The sequence below is a fragment of the Centrocercus urophasianus genome, unplaced genomic scaffold, assembly GCF_019232065.1.
Source record: "Centrocercus urophasianus isolate 14NV4802_14NV808 unplaced genomic scaffold, USGS_Curo_1.0 seq_2, whole genome shotgun sequence".
Classification (NCBI taxonomy): domain Eukaryota; kingdom Metazoa; phylum Chordata; class Aves; order Galliformes; family Phasianidae; genus Centrocercus; species Centrocercus urophasianus.
The window spans coordinates 13,651,485-13,675,930 of NW_024884755.1; the positions used below are offsets into that span (position 1 = coordinate 13,651,485).

At 36.7% G+C, this 24,446-nt stretch overlaps 1 protein-coding gene across 1 annotated transcript in view; it reads left to right on the top strand.

Annotated features, from left to right (window-relative positions):
* CDH13 (cadherin 13) overlaps positions 1 to 24,446 on the top strand; it is a 434,526-nt gene that overhangs the window by 75,601 nt on the left and 334,479 nt on the right. Inside the window, exon 2 of the mRNA XM_042821675.1 lies at positions 12,777 to 12,888. Coding sequence (XP_042677609.1) covers positions 12,777 to 12,888 — 112 coding nt within the window. The remainder of the gene's footprint in view (positions 1 to 12,776; positions 12,889 to 24,446) is intronic.

Genomic DNA, 24,446 nt, shown 5'->3' on the forward strand with positions numbered 1-24,446 from the left:
CTTCCTCAGCTTTGTAGAACTCAAAACATTTAAGAAACTGTTCTCATCCTTGGAACCTCTTTTTGTTTACTGAAATATGTCTGTAGTTTCTGACATGCTTGTATTTCACAGTTATGTTGTAAGGCATGGGAATTTGATTATGAAAGTCTCTAACTATTTTAAAAAGAAATGATTAATATTTTATATAATGTTGATTTATTTTGAAATGTAATGTTTCATGGTTTTAGTCTTGCAAACTGAAATTTGTATTGAGGAGATGAAAAAATGCTAAAATGCTCCTGTAATTTAACTTTCCTTATGCTCCATTATAGTCTCCCAGAATTCAGTCACAAACATAAAGCACTGATTTAAAAAAAATCACATTTAAATAATTTAAAATTGTTCAATACTGAACATGATCAGAACCCCAATCATTTTCAAATAGAAGTTCCTATAAAAAGTGAAGCAGTTGAATAATTCTAAATTGCTTTATACTGTGCAAGCACAGAACCCCAATCACTTCCAGGCTGAAGCACTTATGAAAAAAAAAAATAAAATTGAAGTGCTCCAGTAATTTTAAATTGCTATGTACAAGAAAAAACGCCTTTAAATTATTGGATACTTAAATTTGTTCTTTAAGATTACTTATTTTTATGCACAACCTGAACAGCTTTACTTTGTCAAAATGGACCAAAAAATCTGATTGTATATACGTGTAAACAAATTAAATTACTTGCTGTTGCAAATAGTAATGGTAGGACATTCAATTATCAACCGCATGTATGATGCTGTCGGAATCCTCAGTAGTTTTGTTATTATGCATAGCTCAAATTAATGAAAAAGTCTTTAGTCTGTATCTAAGAATGAAAAATAGGCCACTTTCAGATCCCTTCAAATAGGAACTATTAGATCGCTTTACCTGTTCAATGTAGGTGGATGCTAAAGCATACCTTTGTGTGCTTTCCATCCAGAAATTTGTTAAACAAAGATGTGAATCTGACCTCTCAACATTTTTAGTGATTATATTCATATCAGTATGGACATGGCTCTTGCAGCTTAAGGCAGAGATTCACGTTTTTCCACAAACTTTCACGTTTTGTGTTTGTTGCTTTTCTTTTTCGCTTGTTGAATCTCCTGTAGAACAGATGTTAGACTTGGTAAATACAGATAACACAGAACCAATGAATACTAAAAGCGCTGTCTACAGCATTAAGTAGATGGGTCACACTAACATACCGAGTTTCCATCCTAGCAAAAGCCTAAATAATTGCTTTCAAAAGCAAGTAGTTGCCTGCTATAGAGATTTTGTCATGGAATTTGTGGGATACAACCCCAACTGTTTCCTAATGCCTAGGGCGTCACTTTGTATGAGAAAATCATGTTCACCTGAGTACACATCATTTGTCCAGTATTTTTGGTAGCAATTGGTTTTACAAAATGACCAAATACATCCATGAGGTTTATAAGTTAACTTGCAATATTTTCCAGTATCATTCTCTCTTGAAAATTGAGATTAAGTTTTCCAATGAAGAACTAGAAGTAAATTAGTATTCAGTAGGGTGTTACTAAAACATTCTCCAGGACACACCAGATTTCATTCTCATAGGATTTCCTTTGACTTTTGAATACATGGAGGGGAGGGTCAATAGCTGTATCTTTTGCATAAAAGATTTCATTCTGCTTTTAAATGGCAAGCAATTATATGAGAGAGGGTTATAGAACAAGGTCTTGGTTTCATATTATTTATGTTCTAATTAATTTACCAGATTGTAAAATTCTTTTATTTTTTTCCCTTTGACTACTAAGTGTTGATCTTTAAGAGTTGTCATGTTCCTAGCACTAATGGGTTTTATTTCTTTGGAAAGGTCATTCTCAATGTAATGTCACTGGTAACACAAGGGAGACTGTAAGCTTTGGAGACTTTGCTTTATTGTGATGTGCTGAGAAATGTTCAACTATTTGCTGTCTTTCCCCCGAGGCATCCTTTCTCTAGAGTCAGAAGAGTTGCTACAAATTCTTTTAAGTTCTTTGGCTGTATTTTGTGTTTCATTAAAAACACTCTTCAAGTAGCAGCTGATGCTTGCAAAAAGACCTGGATTTTTTTTTTTTATTAATTTCTGGATGACAAGTGGCTTGAAAATTAATGCCTGTTTTAACTAAACGCACGAGCCCTTGATTGATCAAATGAAGAGTGATGCAACAAATTGGACCATACAAGTGAAACAAATTAAAAATTAGCATGGTAGCTAGCCTACCTATAATAAGGCAGAGGTAATGCTTTTCACAAACTAAATAAAATAACTTGAAAAACAAAGTGTTGCACAAAAAAGTTCAGAAGAGTGTAAGTAATTTTAGTAATCGGTTTAGGGAATGAATTCTAGGTTGAAATAATGTGAAATTATATGATCGCTATTCTGCTTCTGCTGAAACAATTTAAAATCTATATAAAAGCTCAGTGCATTATATGTGTACACATATCATATAGAGATTTCATTTATTCACTTCAAGTGCTTTTCTTCTGCCGTGGCAATTGTTTTAAAGCTGATCTGGTATTTTCTTTGTCCTAAACCAGATAACTCCTTGTAGTTCTACATCAGCCATTGGGGTTATCTGGGGACAGTGGTGTTTGATTTTGACAAGCGTACATCATGTGGGGGGGAAGGAGCACAAGAGGACAGCAATGGCTTCACTGCAGCGTAATGACATAACTCAGATCAATAGGTTGATCTTCTGTAACACATGGCAGCGTGTTCCTTCAGAAGCTTGACTCGGCAGGCAACAGCTAATCTTCAGTTTTCCTTTCTAGATTTTCTGCTCTCTAGGTTGTAAGATGATGATAAAATAAATGGTGTACCTAAGTGTTGTGTCCTGTGTGCAGTAACTGATTACAATTCCAATGATTTCAGTAAGTACATCCGATAAAGCTTTAAATTGTATATATTTTTTTGAGTCTGTTCAGAATACCTATCCAGTGTACATAAGATATTGTGCAGGTGAGCAGTCTCTGATTTCTGTTTTGTCATAGTTCATTGAATCTCAATTTCCTCTCCTAAAGGTATATGTAACAATATTTGCTAAATATTGCATCCTGAAATGATTTATGTACCTAAGCTTTACCAGCTGGAATTGACATATACAGCAGGTTTTCGGTTTTTTTTTCCTTGACTGGACAAATAGAAGCATGTATCACCTGCAAGATTTCTAGTCTGGTTGCCCGACGTTGAATAAACCTTATTCTCTTATTTCTTGATCATATTTGTGGTGATCTTCATCTCATAGCACTTCAAACCACTGGGCAGTTTCAATCATATTTAGTAGGCATGAGTTTTATACTAGTTTTGTTAAACGGAGATAAGTGAGAACATAGAGGTCGTATTGACATCTGACAGAAAGATTGACATGATTAACACGTCCTGTTCTTACAAAAAGAGAAAATCCACCTAACAGCTTGGTTTTGTAACACAAATATGAAGCTAGTTTAGAACTATCTGTTTTACTCCCATAAAGGTAATACTGCTAGATTTTAGGTGGTAAAGAAAACAACAAGCATGTGATATGCAGGGAATATGATGCTGATTGTCTATAGCTTGTTGTTCTACAGAATTTTCTCTTCCTAGAATCATAGAATACCTAGAATTGGAAGGGACTACAGAGATCATCAAGTTCAACTCCTCTTTAACTCAAAGTCAGCACACAGATTTGCACTAGGACTCTTGCACTGCAGTCATTTTTCGATTTTCATCAGGAGTGTCTAGATTTTGGACTTTTTTTGCTGCTCTCCAATACCCTTGCTGGAATCAAGAGATTTACCTGAAAGTTTTCATCAAAAAAAATGATAATAATAATAATAATCTTATGTTTGTGACTGTGTGGGAAAACATCAGAAAACGTTCAGCAAATGTTTTCTTGAAACTGAAAAACGGACATTTTCACTTTTTCCTCATAGGAAATTTCCTCATTCACTTTTTTTAAAGATAGGAGTTCTGAGGTTTGGATCCTGCTTTTGATATCAAGCTGGTTGCAATGTGCATGTGCTTAATGCACGAAACCATGCTACTCTTTGAAAGATAGTTTTCATCCAAGTACAATCTCAATTTTAGCTTACCAGTGCAGAAGACAGATATTCAGTGTTACACAAAATTCAGTTTTGTGGTGCAGTAATAATTGCTTTATTTTATAACTTTGCGGAATATAAAGAAAACGATAGGCGAGAGATTGGACCTTTTTTGATAATGATCAAACTGTTGGGAAATTAAACATAAATCATGTTGCTTAAAGGTTCTAGACATCAAGACTGAAAAAACACTATCTGCTCTGAGAAATGTATTGTTTCAATTTTTTCTCTAATGGCTTTTGCCACATCAGCATTCTCCAGTGTGGAATAATGACTTTGCTCCATGCAACTTCTTGTGAAGGGTCATAAACATTTAAAAAATCCTTAATTTATTTCCTTTTATAAGACAGAGATTCATGTTTTCATTCATCTAAGTGTTTGGTGAAGTCATTATTGTTGGAAAATAGGATCAACGTGTTTAGTTCATTAGGTGATAAATAACTAAAATAGTCAGCATAAACAAATCTGTGAACAGGTTATTGTTGTAGTGCAGTTTAGGTTTCAGTAATTCCATATCTTGCCATATAACCAGAACAGAACTCCGACTTTCAATGTTTCTTCTTTATGCCTCTTTCACTGGTACAGAAGTGCTACTGAATGGCTAATTTGCATTATTCTGTGCCCTGTAAAATGAATTTATTATGCGGCTTCTCTAAATAGGCTAACCAGTTGTAATCTCATTCCAGTGCTGTATGGGTTTCAGCAAAATGTGATTACAGTTTTCATAACGCTTAGAAATAAACAAAAAAATAACCTTGGGCCCAACTCATCCTTTTGCTTGAGGAGTCCAATTTATTAAATGGGGTCATTAATCATGATGGGTAGGTATTTACTTGGTAAATAATTGAGTAATTTAACATGTTACTCCCTTTGAGCACAAGTAACACATTGTGGTCTCAGTTATTAATCATTAAAATATTTAATGAACTAGGATGATAGTTGTTGCCTGGCTTAGAACAATCCAAACAATGTTCAGATGCGTCTCGCAGATGAAAGAGGAGGCTCTGAGCCATGCAGGTACTGCCCTTCTTGACTTGGAAGTTGTCTTCTATCAGCAAATTTTGAGTCTGAGCTAGTAAGCTCTACTGAGACAGAAAAGTGAAGCTCCGTGCTGTGCAATGCCTGCCATTTGCAAGCAGAGCTGCTTCCCAGCAGAAAGAGCACAGGTTTAGCAATGCATGAGAGTTTGCACCTGTATTTGTATTTCATACAGATTAATCCTGACTGTTTGCAAAGGCTGCTTAACATTGTTGGAGCTAAATGGAAGCAGTATCTCTCCTGATGTCAATTTTTTCAGTTCTTTTAAGTGTTAGTTAATTTTAAAATGATTGTGATCCATCTATATGACAAGACTTTTAAAAGGAAAAGGAATGCTAGGAAGCATTAGGCAACTTACTTCTGGCCTAAGGAAATATGAATATCATTTACCAGGCCATGAAGAGTCCTTGTCTAGAATTCTTTGTGTACTTTGCACACATGCAAACTTTAGCAGCCACGGTAGAAAGTTACCAATATGATAAAAGGACTGGATATTATAGGAGAAGATTTGAAGAATTTTGATTTGTTTAATTTAACAAATTGAAAACTTAGAGAGAAAAAAAGTTAATTAAGTTATGAGTCAGGACTGATACAAGAATATGAACAATTCTATTCTGGAATCTGGAAACCAAGAAATATCAGAATGAGAGTCTAGACTCTCATTCCCTCTCAACTCGGAGCACAAGAAGAATATAGTGCTCAGAATTCAGTGATATGGCCAAGAGACTGCCTGCCTGTGACGTGTGTGTTAGTCTGCTGGAGATTAGAGATGGTTCTATCCAGGCCTAAATAATGTTTTATGTGGGATTCCCAAGTCAAAGCTTGCTTTAGCTAAGCTAGAAATTCTGATGCATGGAAGATGTGGTAGGAAGGATTTTGGTGTAAGAGACTATCCAGAGCCCTATAATGATTTCTGATATCTGAGCCCATTGGCTGCATTCACAGCATGGAGGAGGTAAGCTCCAATCCAGCAGCTCAGAAGCAGTTTAATAAAATAATTTTCTGCTCCTTAGATCAACAAGACAAGATTACTAGGTGATGCATGTTTGAGTGCTAGGCACTTCTACGTTAATTCATTCACCCCAGCACCACACTGTGGTGGTATACCATTTTTCTCCTCATTCTGGTTCTACCTCAGCAATGTTGCATTTTGCAGTGTAGGTGATGCATCTTGATTGCATTGTTCAAATGGCAAGGCTAACTCAGGTAAATCAGAGCAGACATAACCTTTGATTACATCATGGCATAACCTCAGGTCCCAGTAACAGGGAAGAGCTTCTTCATTATGCCTCATTATCTCATGAATGCTTTGTTTCACATTGGCTTAAGTCATGTTGATGGCTGTGGAAGCCGTTTGATGCCCAGTACTATGGAATGTGATCCCAGCTGTTTATAGTACTGCAGTGTCTTGGCAACCTGACCAGATGAAGGGTAGGCTGTGATGATTTTGCACCCAGCTTCCTTTCTCCACTGAGCTTTCCTGCTTTCTCACAGCTCTCCAGTGTCTTGATTCAGTGAGCAGATGTGACTGGAAGGAAGCAGAAAAATGACTGATTTCCAGGCATGTCAGAGACTGGGGAGAAATCAGCACAGCTAAACTTCAAATGGGGGTGACATGGAAATGCTCTCATACCTTCTAGTACACTTGTCATATCTTTCCTGGCCCTGAGCAGAATGGACTCCAGAGTACTTTGGGCTCTGTACAAATGGATGCTAAGGCTACATCTCAGCAAACTGAGTAGTTCCTCTTCCAGGGATCTTTAATTTGGGAAAGAAAGTATCTGTCTGTTCAGACAACAGTGCTGGCAAATTACTTCTTGAATAACTTAAATTAACAAGATTTCCAGTGTCATGGAAGATGCACACTTTTTATTGGATATGTGATAAAATGCTCGTAATAAACATATATTCACAAAGAAAGTGCTCATAAAAAGAAAGTTCCTGTTCTAGATAGTCTCACAAAAGAGTTCGTCATATTTTGTTTCCAGTTAATGGACGCCTACCACAGTCACACTGCTTAGTGACAGGAGAACTGAATTCATTTCAGCCAATAAAGCCATTCTAATTTGCATTTTCATAGCCCACCCTTCAGGACTTTGACTGTGACTTTCATTTTTAGGACAGAGCTATGCATTAAATGGATATGTAGGCCCTTTAAAAAGATATTTATCATCCTTGAAGAATCTTAGTGCCAAATCTTAATAGCATTTCTTACAAAAATGACTTGAATTCACTATCAGATGGAGAGGTACAACTGTAGAGATTGAGAATACTCTTTCTGAACTCCTTTAGTGATTAAAAAGAAGAGGTTAAAGCCTGAAACAATGAAAAGTTTCTCTCCAAAATGGAAGAAAAAAAAAAAAAAAGAATTAAAATATCACCAAAATATTGTGCCCTAGATATCAAACTATTGTCAAAAAGCAATGTATTTTACTTAGTCACTTTTGGAGATAAAAGGTTAATCGTACCTTCATGAAGTGTTTAGCACCTTTGATAATTATACAGATAAGAGGATAAATTATGCAGGCTTTGAGTAATTTGGTTTTTTTTCCTATGCTAATTGAAATTAAGAAGTATACAGAAGACAAACAGAACTTCATGTTCAGTCTGTATGTGATTGGATGAAATGATTGCCTCAGGACCTGCTGACTGGCGTTTGCATAATGCGAAATGAGAACCTTGAAGCAGTGCTCTCTTTATTCTGTTTAAGTCTCCCTCTGCTAATTTCCTTTAAATGGCTCCCTCATGTAAATCTTGAGTCAAATCCTGAAATCAATGAGTAGCTCTTACTGACTTCAGTAAGGGGGGTTTCATCATCTCTCTGCAAATCACGGTGACTACGTGCGCCTTTCATTACTTGATTTTCTTTTCTGATGGCTTCCTCATCATTTATTTCTTTTTGAGTCTAGTATAGCAGCACCTGAAGATAGAAAGGTTTTGAGATTCAGAATTCTCAATTTGCATGATAAAAATATTATGTCATGTGCAATTTAATTCAGTGTTGGTGGTTCTCATTATTCCGATTACTTTTCCCTTTTGCTTCATGGCTTTAGGATGGCTGCATTTTTTATGAAAATATCAGATTTTCATATGCAAAGAGCAAATTTCTAGTTCTCGTGCTTCCAAAGAAAAGCTCAGAAGCAAAAATTGAGTCAATTGAGTAAATGAGTCAAAATAATTCCACCATGCTGCTCTCTGCCAAATAAACACCTCCCAAAGCCATAAATATTTCTCATTTCTCAGGAAGTGAGTCATGATTTTTGACCTTTTGGATTACATGTATTGTTAAAACTGGGTGTCATTTCTATTTTAAATCTTCTTTTATGGGTGTTTGTTTTTATTTATTTTGCATTTAACTTTACTCTCCTGAAGTGAAATGTAGAATGTATCTTACAGAACACAGCACTATGAAATGGGGCTTGTTTGCATTTATTGTTTCAAAAACTCATGCCTGGGCAGATGGTTTTCACAGGTGTCCACACCAGCCAAATCTCTATTTAAATAAAGCCTTACACAAGGATGAATTTAACACCATAAGAATATATGTGAGATGTAATTAGTATGCTTGTTCTTGCATTTTTGTAATAGAGAGTTTTGATCTCATACGAGTAGGACTAAGGGCATTTTGAGCGTTTAAAGTAGAAGGTGAGAAAATGCATTTGAAGATGAGGATGTGGCCGATCAAATCTGAATGGAGTTCCTTCATACATTGGAACTAGGAAAGTCATAAAGTATACAGAGAATTCGAAATTCTCTGTAGGGTCACTGTAGGGTTCAACATTCTGTCACTATGGAAGTAAAGGAACTCCTGGTTTTCAGATACAGCATTGCAACTTTTAATACCAAGGGCTTTATTCATTTCCATGGTAGCGTGGTATAAAACTGCAGTGCTCTTCTGCTTTCCAACCCATATTCTATGGGAGCAGCTTTAGAGCAAATGTTGAGGTGGGTAAGGTCAGCAGCATATGCCTGCTGTTTTATTAACAACAAAAAAAGGTATTTCTTAGGCTCAATATCTTATCAGATGCACAGTTCTAGACCAGTGGCTTTTGCAGGAGTTATCTGAACTGGTGACATTTCCTTATAGTGGCTGGTAATAAATTCAGAAAGACAAATTGTGAGGATATTAAAAATGAGTCTTCTCTCTCTGCTTTTCTGAAAAGCATTAGGTTATGAAAAACTTTGATTCTGCCTGTTGTTGAATAGAGGAGCTTCAGGGCTGAGAATCACAACTGCTTGGTTTGCTTCCCAGGCTTCTAACCCCTCAGTATCATTGTGTGAATTGTCTGCTGCTCAGCTGTAACATAATTTCAAATATGATTTTTTTTTTTTCTTAGCAGTGGGTTAAAGATCTTCCTGTACTAATTGCCCAGTTCATATTTAACTACATGTGTGATCAGTGTTTATGTACTGTGAATTCTACATGTTTGACACTTTGCACATTATTTTCAGTGTGTTTAGCTGAGGTCTTTCTTTAGATTGCTGTCAGCCCATAAGCACTGCTATTGTATTCAAAATATATGAAATCTATGGGGCAATAAATTCAGAATGTGCTCTGCTTTGAACAATGTTTTCTTTGTCTTCAACACAAATTTGTTCTCATCTTGGTTTTTTTCCAAGCTATTTTTAAAGATTTTTTCTCCTTAAGTGAAGGAGCTCAAAAGAAATTATTTTAACGTGATAGGCATTCAGGTCAATGGGAGAATTTCTTCATGAGAAAAATAAATTAAACAAATGCTTGTGCTTCTAAAAGATAATTAAAAACTCTCAGTGTGGTGACAAATCTTGTCTGACATGTGGAGATGTAGAAAGTACTTGGAGTTGCACAAGTAGAATAAAATGTTCCATCTCACAGCAAGGCCAAGCCTCAGTCTTGTAATTATTTCAAAGGGAGTAAAGGTCATTTTCTATTTCCTACAACTGTATTATGTGAGGCTTCTGTACCAGGCTAATAGAAGTTAACTCATGACCTATTCAGATTGAGCAGATTTCGACTTATTTGGTCACAAATCAGATAAAATAGACATATTCCCTTCTCTAAGAGCACTGTCACAGATGATGTCCAAAGCAGCCTTTTACATTTATAGCCCTGTAAGACAAGATTTTCAACTTTGAGATGTCAGAAACTGGGAGATGGCAACATAATTTGCCTCTTTCCTGCTGTGTTAGTCCCTTAGGAGAAGAGTTATGTTTGTAGTTAAATTTCAGCCTATTCTGCTTGGGCTATTTTTCTGCTGTGGACTTGTTAAATAATTTTGCTTGAATTACTGCTAGCATCTTGAGATCGGGAGAATTTTCCTTCTGCTGTGATTGCATTTTTGTGCATATTCATCCGGTAATACCATGAGTCAGAAAGACAGGTACTTTAAAAACGCACCTCTGTGCTGTGCAAATGTGTGCAGAAAATGCAAGTCTGACTTTCACAGCTCTGTGCACGTGACCACTGAAATGCACACCAGGCTATTTTTGATGGTCAGTAATCAGGTTTTGTGCACGATTTTATTGGCAGGCTCTGAGTATATGTCTGTTGATGTTTAACAGATGCTTTATACTGGAGGACCAAAGGGGACACTGTCCAACACTCAACCTCTGCAGAGTCTCCAATGAAATCAATATCTCACTCTCAATAATTGAATGAGGGATTAGCCACTGTACTTTTTTAGGCCTTTGTAAGAATGGAAGCAGTTACAAGGACGTACAGAAGTGAATAACAGTCAGGTGTATTGCATTCATGTATTACTGCAGGTCTTTCTTTGTTAATCCCTTGAAGGGATAAATGTAGCTCAGGCCAGTGAGGAAGGGGAAAGGTGTCCATCTACTGCTTCTGAAAACCGCCAGTTTGATTGTCACCATTTCTTAGTCTGCAGCACTTACAGCCAAGCTTTTACAGCAACTGCCAGTGAAGTGAAACAAATGATCCAGCACCTGAATTCAGTAAGAGCTAATGCAGATGAGGTTGGATACCTTTGGGTGCCTCTGGTTTTTATTAATGGGGTGACATGAAATTTTGTGAGTGTGAGGTGTGTGAATGGGGACAGCAGCAAATGCATCACTGTTATTTAGCAAGTAGATCACAAGTGGTGGAAAGTGGAAAACAGATGTTAAAGCTTGGCAGGACATCTCTGTAGGATTAGGAAAAGTTTACCAAATGTTAATGTAGCGAGAAAATCGAGGAATGTGTGAGATGCTGCTGTTGGGTCGGTATAAAGGACTGTACAGTTTGCTACCTAAGAGCTGGCTAAGGAGAAAACCTCCAACACTCACCTCTGTGGTCTGGTAGAAAAGCTGTCCTCATTTTACAGCAGAAGAGCTTTATTAGCAAACTTTTACGCTGTCGTGCTTGGCATGTCTTAACAGACCCATTTGTGCAAGGCCACTTTGGGTTTGACACTCACATCTTCCAGGGCCACCACGTTTGCCTTGATGGTTTTCTCCTTGGTTAGTGTGGGTGCCTCTTCTCTGAGTGCTGTCTGAATGTCCGGCAGGCAGCAGATTGACCGTAACACCTTTGATGAGAGCAGAGTGCTGTGATCACCAGGTTAATGCTCCTTTCTGAAAACCGCCTTCGGAGATTCTGAAGCAGAAAGCACTTTTGAAAATGCTGCTATGTTAGTTGAAAAATAAAGATTTGGGTTTTCCCACTCTCTTGAACTTTCCTCCTTTTGCCTCTCTCTTTAACCTCTTAACTTAGCAGCTTTTTCCTGCCGCCTCTTCTTCAGACATTCTTACCTCCATGCTCTATTTAAAAGCTGCCAATAAAAATAGCGCTTCAGATTGTTGTCTGTACTCAGGGATAGAACATAAACCTTCAGCAAGTGCAGCTGGCATTGTACCTATTTCCAACAAATTTTACTTTTCTTTTAAGCTCCCTCCTTTGTGAAGGTGTTCCTGTGGTGACAAAGAACTCTGACCACACACTAACAATGATACAAAGTGTATTTACCTTTAACCTTCAGATCTACCTCCACTATGATGATTTAATTTTGTCTTCCCTAGGTGTAAATAAGTTTTTGATTACAGAGAAAATGACTGAACTGTGGCTCAGAGGTGAAAAAGGAAAAAATCAGTAGTTCGCATTTGGTAGCAAAAAAGGTGTTTTGTTGGTGGTGGTTTTTCTTTTCTTTCCTTTTACTGGTGTTGTTTTAAAGGAAATTTCTGTGATGTGAAATATCACCCTTGAATAAATAATTTCTTCTGTAACTTGGCGAATGACTTTTAAAAACTAGGCTTATGGACCCTAATTATCAGTTATTTCAATCAACTTAAAAGTCCTTAACTTAATCATATATTTAAACTGAATTGGATTCAACTGTTGGTAGAAGCAACCTAAAAGCATCCTATGACTTCACAAAGACCAATAATATCCTGTATCCATCATCTGGACTGACAACTTAGCCCTCACAGTTATTTCTATATTTTGTGATCTCCATGTCAACCCACACATACATAAAAGCAAAATTTAACTTAAAATATGTTCAACAGAATTTGAAAAGCGAATTATGATGAGATAGATATATTTTTTTAAGAACATGAAGCTTGATGTTTTGTTTAATGAGCACTGAGCCCAAATCCAGTATCATTCCCAGAAGCTTACGTGATGAGTGAGTGAGTGGATATTCAAAGTCAATTTCCTTTGTTTCCTCAGGTTCTGTTGCTTGCGTGTGCAGAAGATTTAGAATGCACCCCTGGATTCCAGCAAAAGGTTTTTTATATTGAACAGCCATTTGAATTCACAGAGGACCAGCCAATTCTGAACCGTATGTTATTTTTATATATTAGTCTTCTGCAGAAATCAGAATCGCTTATATGTTCGTATCACTCCTGCCATTTATCAGAAAGCTTTTTATTGTACATAGGAGTTGAATATTGCCACGATTCTGCCTGCGTTCCCTGCAGTAGTGCTACGTCTCTAGATGCTTCATGTATTAGAGATGGCAAAATACCATATATACATGTATTTAGAACAATATGTATATTGTCAAAACTCTAAATCATCCACTTCTGAAAAAGTAAATTTCCTCTGAAATATTTATAGTATTTCCCATAATATTGGAAATTGCTTGGGCTTGTGTATGAACACTTCACTGTTCATTCAGCTCTACAAATCAGGTTTAGAAGCTTCATTCAAAGCTAGGCTAAGTCCAAGCCTCTACAAGAAGTTTAGAGGAGACTGAATCAAGCTTGTGATCATCAGAGACAGCAAACTGTAACATGCATTGTACACATAGAAATGCAGTAATATTTCCAAAGACCAGGTGTGACTTGATAAAATCCATGCTGGTGCTGTATGCTCAGAGTATTAACTAAAGGAAAATTAATTCTCTGTCCTGGTGTTAGTTTATTCATATGTTTTAATAAGCAAGTGTTACAGTTTGTTCATTTATTTCTGTGACTTTGAGACTTCAGGAATACAAACTCGAAGTCCTTAGTACCTTATTCAGTGGTCATTAAAAGAATTCTTAAAAAATAATTAAAAGAAAATAACTATTAAATGATGCAATTTTCATAACTTCCAAACACGTTGGTGTTAGCACATGACATATTTTACTAATGCTTTCTTAGTTATGCTTGGTTGCTTGCTGTTAAACCATGAATACTTCTAGATATGCAGCATGGCTGCTAGCATGTAAATACAGTATCTGGATCCCACGTGGCAGTGCATGGTCTGGTAAAACAATATGCAAAGCAGTGTCACTCAGCAAATGCATGCATTTCTCGTCTCAGTTACTTCCAGATATTTTCACAACATACTGATATATGTGCACTGTTATGCTTGTTTGGAGGAAGGTATAATATATTTGCAAAGAGGCTTTAAAATAGCACTTCCAAAAATAATAATAATAAAAAAGAAAATAAAAACTAACAAACAATGCTATTCAGAGGTATGGGATTATTCACTTTAAAACACAGATTTCAAACTTCCAGTTTCTGTCGAGAATTTTGCTTCCTTTTAAATTCTGAATTTGATTCACAGGACAGTTTCCAGTCATTTATAAAGTCACCTTGATTGGATTGAAGCATTCCTTTGCTATAAAAGTAGAAGTTTGTGGCATGCATTTGATAAGCATGCAGCAATGAAGGCCTATGCAAAGAAGGACAATACTAATTAGTTTAAGTTGAATAAAAATAGCTTTTGTTATATTGTTTGGGTACTTCTGAACTTTGAGAGTGTAGCACGTGGCCAGATCTGCTAATTTGTGCTTGTCTTTGCCAAGCATGTAAAGGACAAGTTGGTTAAACCAGTGTTGACTGGTGAGCTCTGTGATGACCCAGTAAACTGCACTGGTGTGAAAATGGTCCATAAGACACCATCATTAATGCAAAGAGGAAGGAGGAACAGGAAGAGATCTAGAAATGCCTGGAAATTATCTTGGGAATTAAATTATTTTAATAAGCAGACACTAAATTGGCCTAATACATAATGCTGAACAAAGGCAGACTGTCAATGCATGATTCTAGTTAATGCAATCACTTGTAAATAGTACGTCCTTCATGCAGCAGCATTAAACCTCTGCACAGTTTCTTCATTTTAGCTGTCAACAGAATTGATATTTTTAATTGTCTGTTTGAATACACTTTGCATGCTCTTGCATCTTTTTATACTCATTACCCAAGAGTGGTGTAATTTAGCAGTTGCATTGGAATGTGAGGCTTACCAGGGCTATGTAAATTAATAGACCGAATATGCAAAGCAGGTCTATAGCAGGGATTGCTTTTGTAGTCCTTGATAAGGCAAGGAGCTTCTTAATTCTTTTCTGAAGTGCTATAAAAGTCTTTCTCCTTTTTATTTTTCAATTTAAACAAGGACCTATTGTACATTCCATGGCTAGCATCATCCTAGCAATTAAATATTGGTTATGAGTCTTTCTTATGTATCCACTACTTACAAATATGATGGTGTTAATTATTTTATCCTCACTGGAAGAGAAACTCCAAGGCAGGGTACACAATTTTCTTATTCTCATTTGTACTGCTTCTTATCAAAACTTACATACAAGTTGACCATAACAAGTACAGCAGCCTGCTTGTGATGCTTGCCCTCTTTCCTATTAATTTCACTGAGATCAGGTTGCAATTTGTTATCTTTTATCTCATTGTGCTAAGACTAAACTACTTTTTATTGATTAATCATTGTGTCCCATTTAACAGCAATCTCCAGCCTTATCCACTCTTCAATTTTCTTAATTTCATTTGTTGAATTTTCTATGGATTTTTTTTTTCCTACATCAGACCTCCTTCTGTTATTATCCCTTGTGTCTTCTACGGCCACACACAACATGAGGCATTGCTCACCTCTTTGTGGTCTGCCCAGTTCTTTCCCCGATGCAATTTTCTTAAAACCAGGTGGTCCCTTGATATTCTTGGAGAGGATTTGTACAGGAGAGGATTTTCACTCTCTGGAAATACCATTGCATCTGTCTACATAACTGCTGCTTTAGCAGGCAGTGACATCACCGGATTTTTCTTCTTTGTAGATCTGTAGTGTACACTTATGACCACCTTCTGTAATCACATGGAGAAGATAGCAAAGGTTCTTACTTTCTTGATAAGGCAGTAATTGACAGAATTTAACTGCAGGTTTTACCTATCAAAACCATCTGTGGTCATCACATTTTCTCATCAGCAAGCTTGTCTTTGGCAACACTGACAGGTCACTGGTAGCGACGGTGCTCCATCATGCCAGGTAGATAGAAAGTTTCTAATCAGTCCCATCAAATGTGGAAATGTAATTGCATTGCATTAATCATGTTTATACTTAACATACATGAGTCTTGGCTTTTGGGGGTATTTTTAATTGACAATAAATCAAATAGTACACTTGAAAAATTGAGGCAATTAACATAAAGGCGTTAGGTGGTGTGCTGTGCATACTAAGCTGGGGAATACACTGTCAGTGATCTAAATGTCAAAACAAAGGAAGCTTTGACCCTTACTTGAAAAGCTTTAATTTGGATGTTAATTAATGGCTGACCTCTTCTGTCTCTTACATGATAGATTGCATGTTTCAGAGCTTGGACTGTTTCAAGATCAGAGCTTTGTCTGTTTGCATTTGGGTGCTTTTTTCATTCCGTAGATTTTAAAGAAGACTTTCCTACTCAACCATATTGAAACTTTTAGGTTTACTCATATGATGTGAAAGTTATTAGTCTGCTTATCATTAATACTTAAAGGTAACTCTGCTGTTAAGGAAGGTTGAAGCCTTCAAGATTTTCTTTGCTTCAGTAGAATAATGCTTGTGGAAAGATCAAAGTTACCGCATCAGGTGTGTACACAAATCATAGTGCTGATCACACTCACATCACAACATTTCCTGCTGGCTCTCAGACAGGTAGGTGAGGGCTGTGTGAGATCTGTGATTTATCACATCCACTATTCCCACTGATTACCATGCCCTTTGACTTTACAGATGGCCTCTTTTTGCAACTGGTTCATGTTACTGATACGACAGTGTTATTCTCTATTTACTCTTACCCATACAATTACCACATTTTTCATCTCTTCTGATTCACTTTTTTTCTGCAACTTGCACAGAGCTAATGTGGCAGACTAACCCAATATGCTGTAAAATGCCAAATTCTCCTTAATATTTTGGCTCTTCATGCTGAATATAGCAGGTTTTAGGTAATCACAGATAAAGGTATCAGATGTAGCCTGTAGATTCTGAGTTTAGGAGGGTAAAAGTAGCAGATTACTTCACTTGAGATTAAATTAATATTTTTTTTTTCTGGAGACTTTCCAGGAACAATAATGGTTTGCAGATAATTCTTTTTGAAATTATGTGTAGGCTTTGGTTGACTGAAGCATGCCAGCTGTTCTTCTAATAGTCCAAATCAGTGACCAACTGCTCATTATTAGCAGGATGGGTCTGTTGCTCAGTGCAGTGCAAAACCTGTATTAACAATGTCCCCAGGTGCTCTAATGGAAGACTTTTCACTTCATTTCCAGTCAGCATTTCCAAAACAAAAATCAGATTAACTAAACTATTCCTTCCTAATTGAAAAACAATGCAGGCCAAGAGGCCAAAACAATGCAGCCTTCCAACACCTATATTAATGTGTTAGAAGGCTGAAATCTTTATCTTTTAGGGTAATGTAGGCTTCTTGGTATAGGACAAACTCAACAAGCAGAGAGGCTGGTGGAAACTGCTCATAAGTGACAAAATGTAACAGGGTGATCTTCCTGAGAATGTGGGTTGGGGGCAGGGCGTTGTCTGGTATTGCAGCCCTTTCCACTCCATCATGAGGAGGCTCTTTGGACTTGACAAACATAAGTAGCACACATCTCTGCATGCTATGACCTTCCTGCCTCTCTGTTAGTGAGTAGCTTTGTATTGTCACAGATTGCATTTCTGACAGCTTTTAATTTGAGGATCTTGGAAAAGCACCATTCAAAAGACAGCTAACCATTTCTATTGCACTTCAAAGTTCGGTGGGGACATTTAGCAAGAATTAATGGAAGTAAGTGAGGTTGAATCTTTCTTTAAACATAGAATCTTTTCTAAGTTAATGATATCTTCAAGCACGCAAGTATACTTGAAAATAATTGCAGATGTAGTTCACAGTTAATTTTTGGCTTTTAGGATTTATCTCCGAATCAAATCAAATTAGAACTTTTTAAATGGTTACACTCATGTTTCGACTCATAGTTTTCCTTTCCCTTTGCTTATTTAAAGCACTCTTTCCTGAACAGAGCAGTCTGTCTGCACAAGTTGCCTACTGTCTGCTTTAAGGGATGCATTTCCTTTTCACATAGCTTTCTTGTGGCATCTGATCTCTCTGTCTCTCTCTGAGAATAAGTAATGCTGGCAGTAAACTCATGACGTCTTTCAGAAATGTTTTAGATTGAGTCCTTTTTTTCTAGCTGGAGACTAGTGTTTCTGATTTTTGTCTTCTGTCCCAGTTCAGCTCAACCATCTGAACTTTTTTCTCTAGAATAGAGAAGGTAGCTTTTTGTGGATTGATTCTGAAAACCCTGATCATTTTGGAATATCTTCAGCACATTCGTATGCCTTGTACTGACCGTGTCTCAGTGGGCATACAAGTGCAGCTATAGATAGTGAAGCAAGCTCATCCCGTGTTCTGTAATGCATATTAAATCAAATGTTTGTGTTATTTTTTAACCCCTCTCGAAATATACCAAGGATGGAAAGTGGTGGAATGTGTTAAAAGAAGAAATTGGCTTAAGAAAGTCTGACCAAAAGGGATTAACTTCAACAAACAATCTTAAGAATCCTTTTTTAAAGTGGAAATAAAACCAGGAGAACAGGGAAATGACCTAAAAAATGATGCCTGTAGCAATCCGGGACGCTGCTGTCCATACTAGCTTGGATCATTTCCTCTCTGAAAGTTCTCTCTCTCAAGGCTGCAGAGAGAACTGAAGCAGAACTGAGGAGCTTTTAAAGAAAGCAGCACAAAGGAAGCAATACTGAAACAGCTCACAGGTACTAGATAGCAAAAGGAAAATCCTGCACTAAAGTTGAGGTGAGCATCCGTACATCTTTGGTACACTTACAAGCAAGTTCTGAAACTAAGGGCATGTTGGACTGAAACAGTTGCTGCTGTAATTGATGCATGGGACCATTCTGTTACCATGAGTTCAGGTTTACTGAAGAGCAAATTGCAATTCATTCTTACATTTCATCAGCTGTGGCGTGGACCTTCCAGCAGCATCTGGGTTTTATGTACAGAAGTTGTCCCGTCTTGCAATTTTTGCCAAAATACTGCAGAGATTTTTAAAAACTGGATGCGTTGTTTTTGTTTTTGTTACATTCTCTAACTAGAATCTATTCATTTTCTGCTTGTAGGCAATGCTTCTCATGTTCAGGCACATGGATTTCATTTTATTTTTGTGTGGCGGTGAAGTAGAGGCAACAGAAAATGTGTGCTGGTTTGCAAGAAAAATTGCTTGGTTTACATGTAGGACTCCTGCAGGCTTTATTTAGCTGGAATTTTAATTACAGTGCCAGCTCTCAACTCCTACAATAAAACAGTAGGGAGACCACTATAATTTGACCTCGATAAAACATTAACACCAACCTAGGCAAAAATATAGCTTCAACTTTAAAGAATAAATACAGTGGGAGGCAGAAATCAAAGAACTGTAAAGAAAAAAAAACATTAGAATACACTCATGTGGACAGCAATTCAGTGTTGGTTTGTTTGCTTCCTTGCACGCTACTTCTGATCTTCATAAGAAAATGCTGCATAGTTGGCCAAAAAGTGTATTTGTAATTTCGCCATACCTTGGGACTGCAGTCCTGCAGCCAGGCTCAGAATGAAGCATCTTTTATATATCATATAAGGGGTAACTCAGTACTGACCTCCACAAAAAAAGTCCAAGTGTATACAGCACCATAAATAGTCATTAATATGCATGTATTTCAGGTTAATTCAGGATGAAATAGCCCATGAGTTGTGGTGTGGCAGCTCACCATATTTTATAGCTTTGGCGTGCTCAAGAATGTTTTCTGTCTCCCGTTGTCTTTAATAGTATTCAAAGCATTGTTCAATTTCTTTTGCTGAAACTGAATTGAAACTGTAAATATAAGAATACTTGAAATTAGTGGGTTTTTTTAGTTTTTTTTTTTTCCATTATAAACAACTGAAGATGCTTCAGTGCCAAGATTAGAAGTTGCTTTTATGTGACCTAAAATATTATTTGCTTTCCCTGCTTTTGACACCTTTACTTTTGCTGTCTGCTTGACAGTCTGCTTCTTCTTTATGGAGAATCAAGTTAAGTGTTTTGTAGTCAGAAGAAAAGAGGAAATAACTATTTTACAATATTTTGATAAAAAGAAAAGAAAGCAGTAGTCTGGGAGCTACAGTGTGTTACACAACCAAAGAGCTTACTACTTCTAATTCTTGAAAATAAGTTTTGTTTCATGGGAAATTCTCTACTATTATCATTAACAATGGAGCCAGCGTGTTCTCTCCTGTGATTAATGAGAAAATGCAGTGCTCCAAATGTTCTGTAAGATTTGTGTTTCTTTTGAGAAGTATCTGAAATCCTATGCAGGTAGGCAGAGGCTTTATGGTAGGATAGAATAACAGCTTCTGTCAGTTGTAAATCAAAATAAGAAACTTTATTAAAAATGAGATTATTACTTCTGACATATTTATTCCTTGAGACGTTCTGTCCTTAATAGCTTCTCCAATACAGTTAGAAGAAGTGAAATATAGAAGCTTTAACGCTTGCATAATAAATCTATTAATCTTAATGCTTCTGGAAATATTAGTCATTGACTACTTACTACTGTTTTTATACGTCAGCATCATTTCCCAGAATTGTATGATACTAACTACAGTTAGCACTGATAATTAATTGAAATGAAATTACTTGTAATTGAACAAGTGCTGGACACACTTGACTTAACTCTTACTGGTGCCATAGCTATGCTTTAGATCCTCAATAGCAAGGTATTTCAGCAAACTCCCCATGTGCTCCAGAGAGATTTATTTTGGAGTAATGATATACCTAAATTCCCTTAAGTTCAGCAGAAGATTTTGCTTATAAAAAGGTTTGTCCTTCCAGAAGAACTGTAAGGTGACCGTTACCTGGGCAGCCATGCAAAAGTGAAGGCGTACATGTTTCCTAGTGTGTGTTTCCTGTGCTGAAGCAAATGACTTGGAGCAATTATGATCAAAACCATATCTACAACAAGAAATCCAGTTTCCACAGAAGGGTACTGTTCTTGCTGAAGCTTGGTTTTCATGCATGAAACTGGTAAGGCTTGTATTCTTTCCACCTACGAGTGGTACTGCATTTCGGTAACTGAGCAAAGTACTCATCTAGGATTTCCTGAGGAGCAGAGCTTTTATTAGGATTGATATGTGCCACAGAACCAGGAGAATGAAACCTCCTAGCATATATGCCCTGCTTTACCCTTCTGTTGAGACTGTTATACTTTAAATGGATTAATTGTGTGTGGATTAAACGAAAGATTGACTCCATAGCATGATAGCTTGCCACATGAGGGAAGGCTGCTGTTTCAGTCCTTGCTTACCTGAGTGCTTATGCTTTTTTAATGCTTTTTAGAAAGAAAATATTAAAACCATGAGAAGCGTTAGTGATTTTAAAATTACTATTTTAATAGATATTTTAATAAGTATTTGGGGGACTGGAACCTGCTTGTGTGCAGGAGAATATTCATGTGTAATGATTTCAAACAGTGGAAATATTCAAACATCAGTTTCAGCAAGGAAAGAAAAATCACCTTTGGATTTTCTCAGATTTTCCAGCCACATACTAGAGTATCATTGCTGTGATTTTGGATTTTTTTTTTCCTACAATGATTAACTAGATAGAACTGAGATGATTTGAACAAAATGGGCTGATGTAGATTGCTAGTTCGGAGAGTCTTGTGAAAGCATGCTCCAGTATCTTTGGATAAGGGGAGCAGCTGAATTGAGCCTATCCAGATCCTGGTGAACAGTGGAGCTACTGGGTGCATGGAGAATATCAGCCACTCTTTCACCTTGTAATTTCATAGTTCCAGAATTCTTCTTCCTTATTTTTCCTTTCTTTTTCCTTTCTTGTTTCCTTTTCTCCTTCCTTTCTTCTTCCTTTTTCTTTTTGGCAAGAAAAATGATTTTTCTTTTGAGTTCAGTTCTGGTGGAACACTCCCTCAATACCTCCTGCTTGGCAGCTGAATCAAAAATAAATTATTTGCATGGCTCTAATGGTGTCAGTAAATTGATTTCCACAGACAACAAGACTGCATTTCCTCACTGGAATGCCCTACAGTGATCATTATTAGTGACAAATGACAATAGGAATTTTGCGGAGAAATTAACAACTGGTTTTGCTGTGAAATGAGAAAAGCAACAAGGATGCCCTTGAAAGATTCTGAGCATCCCTTCCATTGTGCATCATCTGCTGTTTGTTCATTAATAGATTATAGGAAAGCCACCTGGCATATTGTGTTAAAAGCAGTTTTAGTCAGAGAAGCAAAGGAGGCTCTGTAGGCCTACCATCTTGCAAGACAGCAAGACAAGTGAATGGTTGGTATTTCACATGGTGACTTCCACGCAAAGTGATAATGGTCAATTTCCACGATATCAGGGAGTTTTGTAAGTGTGTGCTTCCTCAGCTGTACTTCAGAGACTTCATATGAGACAAGAATGGAAATATCTTCCCTAGAAACTTACTATAAACAGTTATCCAGCATAATGTCGTATAACTAATGTTTGCCTGGTGATACCATGCTGTTGAGATATTGATTAGTTGATGCATATTTATCAAAGGGTTATTTTGGCTTCCAATATTAACATGCCATTCTGGTAGGTTACCAGATGTGGTTGTGAGCTCCTTTTCCCTGACTAGTGTGTTGTGTAGTGAGATAGATGTAATAAGCTAATGTGGGTGTTATTTAAAATGTCACAAAACATTTTCTTTTATCAAGTATATCCCTTCACTTGGGATTTTTTTGTAGGTTCTCTCTTATATTTTTTGTACTAAACAAATCATTTTCTAATCGTAGTAGTAGGACAAAGAAGTAATCTGTAAAGAAAACTTCCTGAATCTCAGAAACACATTTGTTTCTAATTAATTAAACTGAATTTAGAGTTCCTTTTCTACCAAGCTGAAACTAGAAATGACATTTGCCAGATCTTCTACAGTCAAAATTGAACTCTGCTTAATTCTAATCTTTGGTAATGAATGCAAATACACTGTTCTGTGTTCTTCTCTTCCAAATTTGTGTTAAAAGACATCTAATTAGAAAAATTACAGGATCTGAAAAATATATATATATTTTCCAAAGATAGAAATATTTTTGGCTGTGTTTTGATCTGAAGCATTCAATGGTTTAGTAGAAAGCTCCTATGGTATACTCATGAAATCTTGCAGGAATTACAAAAAGTGCTGAGCGCTGGTTTCAGTACCATTTGTAGCTGACTGCATGCAGTTTTGTTTTACTCTGTGGAAAGTAGAATCAATTTCAGATTAACTTTGACAGAGAAGTGTTAAGGTGTGAGTTAGCACTTAGATATTTCTGCAAACCTCATGGGAAGATCAAGAGTTGCAGTGGATATTATCAGTAACAGTGCAAGTCTGTAAGCAAAACTGTCAGACTAGGTAAAGAAATACTTCTTTGCTTTGCATTGGAAAGCATCATGAAAAATTAAATTTTAAAGGAAAATTTATCTTGAGGAGTTTTAAGACCTTCTTCCCCTGACCCCTCTGTCATCTAGTGCTGTTAGTGCTCATACTGCATTAGAGATTCCATCCTGAAATCTGGAACAGTCTTTTTTTTTAATCTGAATCAGCGTTCATGTGTTTGGTGCAAGTCAGTAGGCACGTCTGAAGCAATGAGGGGTTTCTTTCTTATTATCCAAAATCTTTGAGCGATATTAATAATGCTTTATAATAATCTTTCCACTATATTGAATTATGTATTGATTCTCCTTTTTACAGTAGCTTCACTGCAGAAATCCAGAAGGAAAATAGGCTTGTAGATGCCATCCTGAAACTCTTTACAATTTTGAATATACCATTACATATAATTCTGTGAGGACCTAATCACACATCATTTCATTTCAATGAAACAACTGTCACTGACTTTACTGAAAGCTGGCTGAGACTCAGATTGAGCTATTGCCTTGTTATTGAAAGTGTAATAAGCATTTTGATTCAATTTTCAGTCTCTTTTGTGGTTTTATTTTAGCCCTGCTATGCTTACAGTCCTGCAGCAATACATGAGGAACTTGCATTCTCTGACTACAGCTTTTAGGGAGACAGTAATTTGAAACTACAAAATATTTTTAATTGAAAACTATGTTGACTTTCCTTATGAAAAGATAAAACGCTTAAGAGAAAAAAAAAAAAGCACAAAAACAGCAAAAAAAACAAAACAAAACAACATGCTGAGTATGTCATTCATCTTTGTCACTGTCAGACTTAATCTGAGGCACTGCTTTTGGAGGAATGTGGAGTTACTGCAGGTGCTGTGCATTGCAGAGGAGGAATCTGCAAGGTGGGTTTGTGGCCATGCTGCATGGGCTCCTTTGGCTGAAGTTCCAGAGGTTAACGGCTCTGCTGCAAGCAGAGGTCTCCGATCATTGATTTTTAGTGGCTGCTGTTACAGAAAGTAAGAGTGACATTTAAGAGAGACAAAGCACCTTATTAAAGTTAATGTCTTTGATTTGTTTCAAATCATCTGTAATCCGTGTGGACCTGTCATAATTTATACCTTGCTTGGTCATGGCAGTAAGTTTAAAACTGTCATGTAATCTGCACTGATCCTTGTGCACAAGAGAAATTACACGTGAAGTTGGTGTTGTGGTATTTATTCCTTGTTGCTTAGAAGGTTACCCTC